Source organism: Lytechinus variegatus, chromosome 11 (assembly GCF_018143015.1).
Source record: "Lytechinus variegatus isolate NC3 chromosome 11, Lvar_3.0, whole genome shotgun sequence".
Taxonomy (NCBI): domain Eukaryota; kingdom Metazoa; phylum Echinodermata; class Echinoidea; order Temnopleuroida; family Toxopneustidae; genus Lytechinus; species Lytechinus variegatus.
The window spans coordinates 30,743,206-30,749,551 of NC_054750.1; the positions used below are offsets into that span (position 1 = coordinate 30,743,206).

The 6,346-nt window shown below is 37.0% G+C and overlaps 1 protein-coding gene across 4 annotated transcripts in view; it reads right to left on the bottom strand.

Moving 5' to 3' along the window:
- LOC121424008 (heterogeneous nuclear ribonucleoprotein A0-like) overlaps positions 1–5,183 on the bottom strand; it is a 30,086-nt gene extending 24,903 nt beyond the window's left edge. For 2 of the 4 annotated variants that reach the window (XM_041619581.1, XM_041619580.1), the window contains exons 1-2: positions 5,068–5,178; positions 150–190 (exon numbers count right to left, since the gene is read on the bottom strand). In XM_041619581.1, coding sequence (XP_041475515.1) covers positions 150–190; positions 5,068–5,174 — 148 coding nt within the window. In that variant the 5' untranslated portion in view covers positions 5,175–5,178. Of the gene's footprint in view, positions 1–149; positions 191–5,067 lie in introns of all 4 variants that reach the window. The other 2 variants (XM_041619579.1, XM_041619578.1) reach the window with 2 other exon arrangements.
- Positions 5,184–6,346: the final 1,163 nt, after the last annotated feature.

Below are 6,346 nucleotides of genomic sequence, written 5' to 3' on the forward strand. Positions count from 1 at the left end.
CTGAACACTGGAATAAGTTAGTACTTTGATAGTGTTGACTGGTAAAGACAAGCATTGTGACTATCAATTTGAAAGTACAAATATGCACCAATTTTCACATAACTCGATTTCAAAAGAGACTATTCTTTACATAGAACTTAAGTACTTACCTGGCTGTGTTGAGCGCTCCACACCACCAACAAAGATTTTACTGAAAATAAAAGATATAAAGCGATCATCAATTCACACTGCACTGTACATCATTTTCTATTTCGAGCCATGGCGCCTTTTCAGCAAGACATTTACCCATATTGTGCTGCACTCGACACAGATGAGGTGAATGGGTACCGGCAGGGAGTAATTCCTCAAAAAGCTGTGAGCACTGGAATCGGCAGACTAGCTTAGCAGGGGTAATATAGGGAGCACCTTGAGCACTGAACAAGATGGATATGGGTACAATACTAAAATAATAGTTAAGTCAAATTGACACTACATACTTTTGAAAAATACAAAAATGCGAAGCTCTGCCAAAGTCCCTAAACCTAATCTACAGTAGAACTATTGGCCACTGTGAAAGTAGCACTTGGGAGGGAATACGAGTGAATCCACTGCTGAGACCAAGACATGATCTAGAAATAAGGCACAGATTGCACAATTTGAAGGGTAAAATCAGACTATTCAAAGGGGATTTTTGAAGTTGAAATTGGGACTTTTCTGGGAAATTGGGACTTTTCTGGTGAGTGATACATGTACTGTTAGTGCCTGATTGCCTGTGTACATGTAAAGATTGTGATTGTATTACTGACCCACTTGCGATGTTTTGAAATCAGCAGCAAATTATTTATACATGTGAGGAGCATGAAGTTGGCTATAAATATCCAATTTTGAGGCTAACCGGAGGATGGATATGGAGTGAAATTAGGATTAAAAGTAAAAAAAATGAAGCTTCATAGTTAGAGGGTGAAATCGATTTGTAGGGGTGAATTTTATTTATCTATGAACCTTTATGCGCCTAACGCGCATTAAGGGATAAAAATTATTTCACTATAAATGGTAAAAATGAGACGTTTCTTAGGGAAATCCTAGGGAAATCCATCCGGGTGTGTAGGTCTCGCTGCAGCGTCTACGGAAAGAGTGTCAAGGCTCCTTGTCTGAAGAATTATATGTCAAAATATTTTTAAAATATCAGACATGGAGTACTCAAGGATACATGTAGGTGGTATCACTCATTCAATGAACAAGGTTATGATATAACCTTGTTCTCAGTTATATCTCCATGTGTGGCAAAATAAGGATGGCAATGTTTGGCTTATTTTATCTTTTTCTTTGGGACAAATGTTTGATTTTTTTTACACTGACAGTTTCCATTACACCTATTCGTCATACAACTTGACCCTTAAGTAAATTTGATTCTTTAAATTATTTTTTCTTAATTAAAAATAGAGATAAAAAATGAAAATTTTCTTGCCATATTATTTTCCACCAATAGAGGGCGTACACAAAAATATGCCCAAAATTCAAGTTTTTGGGCGCTCTAGTGAATACAAAAATTATTCCCAAGTAACTAATGAAAATTAAATTGCAACTGTATGGAAATTAGTAATTTTGGTCACGCAGTGCACGTGCGCAGAGCTATCTAACGACCCCCTTTGTGATCCCATAATGCATTGCGTTTCTGATTAGCGATAGGGTCTATACCGCTATGGCAGTGGATCGTATTACCGAACACTTTTCATGAATTCAATCATGACATATCAAACACATTATTCTCTTAATATTCACCAAACTTAGTTTCATCATACATACACAATTACCTACAATAAACTATAAAATTTATATTTTTTTTTTCATCATATTCATATTTATGATATGTAAAAATTTTGCCAAAATCATTTTTCCTTTAGGCCTATACGATAATTACTTTGCTTCCAATCGGACCCCTCTTCGCATGTGAATTTTGAAAAATGTACCGTACAACTGAATGTGTTTTCTATGGGAAAAGTTGAGAAAAAAAAAACACTGATGGAGTGATGAGCTATTTTGACCATATTTTATTTTCTTTAGATAGCTATGTGCGAATACGGGGCATCGCGAGCGCTGGTTTTGGTGGCACGGTTTTCGCGCGGGTTTTGCTACGAGTGGCATCGCCTCTGTCTGGGGCGGCTCATTGAAAATGGGGTTTAATGCGCATGCGCACATAGTAGGTGCAATCTCGTGCCTTTTAACAGACAGCTGAAGATGTGCTCTTTCTGTACATATAAGTTTCAATGTGGATACTCGCCTGTAAAGTGTGGATATCGGAGCTTGAAAGTTCATCAAATTTTTGGACGCGGAAATGTTCGAAATTTTAAAATGGTAAGTAAAACAAGAATCCGATTAGGTATACAATTTGACTGGAAATATATTTGAATTATCAAAAAATCCAAACTTACGCGATTCTGACGCTGCGCAGTCCAGATATAAGAGATGCCAGCTACCCTTGTCACAGCCGGTCTCTCGGCAGTCGAGCTGCCCGATGCGCCTGCGTTTGGCAGGGCGATGCTACCCTTGTCACAGCCGGTCTCTCGGCAGTCGAGCTGCCCGATGCGCCTGCGGTTGGCAGGGTGATGGGAGCGGTCGATAGTGAGTCGTTCATGCTGGATTGAACTAGATCGTAAATTGCTTACTTGATGATTATGTTGTGCCTTTTTGGGGAAATCTCTGTCATTATACCGTAGATAATTATTCTGATATTGATTTTAATACATACATTTGTCACAGAAAGATTTTATCATCCCAAGGTTATGTGACTCAATTCAAGAGTCTAGTCTAGGTGGTTGATTATCGTTTCATTTGGAAACTGGTTTTGCTTTTGACAGTGGAATATCAATGTTGACTTTTCTAAAATTAAAATCATGGGTGGAAATCCCAGGGGGACACGTCCCCCTACCCAAAATAATAGGGGGACATGTAACAATAATACATTTTTTTTTCTTTCTTTTTTTCTTTTTTGGTCAAACTTTTTGGGTTAAAATGACCTTACAACAGTTTGGGGATAAACTTTTTTTTTAACTTGTCAGAGTTGCCGGCATCCATAGGCGGCGAAAGCTGGGGGAAGTGTACCCCCCGCCCTTAATTTGAGGTGGGGGACGATCCCCCCCACCTCAATTTTTTTTTTTTTGATAACCTTTTTTTTTTCTTTTCTTTTTTTTTTTGCTTGTCAAATTTAGTTTTCTGCGTCCCCCTACAATTTTTGGTTGATAACCTTTGGTGTATTTTTTTGATTATCAAAATAATTTGGTGGTCCCCCCTAAAATTGTTGGCTTTTGCCGCCGATGCCAGCGTCCCCCTACCTTTGGGGCCAATTTCCGCCCATGATTAAAATGCAAAAAAATTGTTTAATTTTTCACTCTCAGAGGAAATATTTCACTTCCACATGGCTCTATTGTCTATTTTTTTTTCTGTTATTCATTTTTTTTTCTATTTTATTATAATTTTTTTTTTTCAAGAAGGGTGCAGGGGGGGGGGTTGTGTTCATAAGTTGAAATGGGGATGGGATTTGTATAAATTTTTGTGTCACTTTTGTTCTCTTGTTTTGAGTGTTGGAGCTTTGATGCCTGTTTTTGTTGCTGTTCAGAGCTTTATTTATGTGCAGTGATTTCACGCTAGAATATGAACTTATTTTTCATAAAAAAGGAGTGCTCGAACATGGCCTTTGTTGTAATCATACATATCTAAGAAATGCATATATTAAAGCTTATTTTTTATGTTTCCTTCTTGATACTTGAATTACATGCAATGCTACATCTTTACACCCTCAGACTCTGCTGCTCATCCTTCCTAAAAAAAATTGTAATCGAATGCCCACGGTCTCCAAAATGAAAGCTACATTATCCATCTATAAACAAATTGTTGAAACAATAAAATACATAAAGAATTGGTGAAACAATCAAATACATCAGAAAAGCACACTTGTATTTTTATACCATACAAAGTACATGTACAAAAGGAATGATATTTTTCATTTGTAAAAAAAAGACCCCATACATACATGTACACAATACTAAAGTTGAAAAAGAGCTAATTGTAATTTATATCAGAAAAACAAAGAAATACATTAGAAATTACAAAAACAATACTTTAAACTAATTTATTTAGGAAATTATCTACATGATGCTGTTTTGATGCCAACTAAATTATATACAAATTATCTCTCATTATCACCTTCATTTGGCAAAAAAAAAGAGGCGAGTAATTGTAATTTGCATAATTAATTAGAATTAATTAAAAGAAATTATTTTACACATAATAAGAAGAAAAATTACCAAGTGAAATGATTACACATCAATTGAGTTTTCTTTCACCTTTCCATTGATACCTAAATTACTTCAAAGGGCTCAAAAACAAAGAAGTTAGAGCCCGTTGAAGACTTGGGTTCAAAATGGTCACAAAATGGTCACAAAAATCGGTTATGCACTCCATTGACTGTACATTAAGACAATGACCACAAATTTGGATAAATATGCGCGACTTAAACTGGAATAACTTTATAATTTCTTGATGAAAATTTGAGTTCTTGGTATCATTTGAAAGGTCTTTTTAAGGGCTTTCAAATGATACCAAATTCATTGAGATTTGAGGATTTTCATTTTTTTTGTCACATACCTAGTTTAGAATAAAGTCAAGAGTTTGAAAATGTGTTTTTGAAAATTTTTCATCATTTTCCATAAAAGTTAGGCTTAGTTTGGTTGTTGGATGTTTAATAAAAGTGAAAGTTTTGTTTTTGAGCATATGAAATTAATTTCTGATGCGTACAATGCGCACGTTCGGTAATACGAGGCCGGGCAGTAATACAATCACTCACTACACTAGGTCTAGGCTTATTCTTCACGATTCATGACATGACTTGAGCTTACACCATGTACACTTTACATTACAGTCCCACACATATACTTTTTAGTCTGTTCAGCGCGGGTGTGGAAAGAGACATGACATGTCATGAGGCCAGGATTAGAAGTTTAATTTTTTATGTGTATTTAGACCTTGAAAAGTAGATACATTCATTCACTTTACCACATCTTCATACTCTATTCAAACTGTACTTCTTACCCAACTTCTTCGCCCATTATGCCAGGATTATTAAGTTGAAGATAAAGAACAATGTAGCTCAACGCAAGGAAACGAACGGCGTTAGCGAAAAGAGGTCGATTGCACATGCGTCAAATGCGCGTGCGCAGTGCTTACACCATAGAGAGCTAGAGTTATACAAACTCGATCATGGCTTACACTCTTCAAAACGGAACTTCCTGTAATTTCTACCCATAGAGATGTACCCCAATGAATTTCCAGTTCAGTGATATACCCTGGAATTTTCTGAATCAGGGACCGCGGAACCGGGGGGAGGGGCTGGGGAGCATTACCCCCCACCACACACACACTTTTTTCCTAAACCGTGTACAAAAATGACCATATGATTGTGATTTTAGCATGGTAACCCGCCCCCCCCCCCACTTTAAAAACCGTTCCGCGGCCCCTGTGAATGTTGTCCAGTTTTCCATAAGTTATAACTCTCTGCTATACACACACACAAAATGCAATATAAGGCCCAGTGCCTTAATTGAGCCAAAAATTTACGAATAACGTCACTAACGTACGGGCAAAGTTTATAAAGTGTACATTTGCGAGCGAGCATTCGACATGTTTGATATTAAGTTGATTAAAAAGATCCAAATTTGTGATAGATTTTGACATAATATTCAGACAACAATATCATTCCAGAAAACTTCCTGGAATTTCTCACTTCCTGAAATGATCCTGGAAAATAGCAAAACTTCCTGGAATTTCCTGGATTGGGATTCACACAGGAAGAGTGGAAGCACTGAGTTATATCTATATATCGCCCGGTATAGCGGTGCATATATGTTTTTCAATATACATGTAGACCTAAACACAAGTAATATATCCCCCGGGAATATATATTTTGTCATGTCTATAGGCTTACATTTTTTCACTGAAAATGTATGAAATTCACCTAAAAATATGCATAAGAATCTTTCAGCTAATAAGCGCCCCCGCCCAAGAGCGGCCCGCAGTGAGCTCGTGTCGATCGCTTCGCTCCCTAACTTTGGAGTTTTCCACCCGTCCTGCCCCCCCCCCCCCCCCCCTCCTGAAAAACTTCTGCTTAAATAAGGCTATATAATTGGCATTTATAAAAGCTCTATACAGTGTATGCAAAGATATTTTCCCAAATTTTTATACCCATCCATGTCTGTAAGATTGCTGCGCGCTGGCCGTATAACGTACCCTCCCCCTGTAATTTTAGTTATTCATATCGCGCACATTTATAGTGACTTAATTTTTAGTTCTCATTTATGGACCAGCATATGTA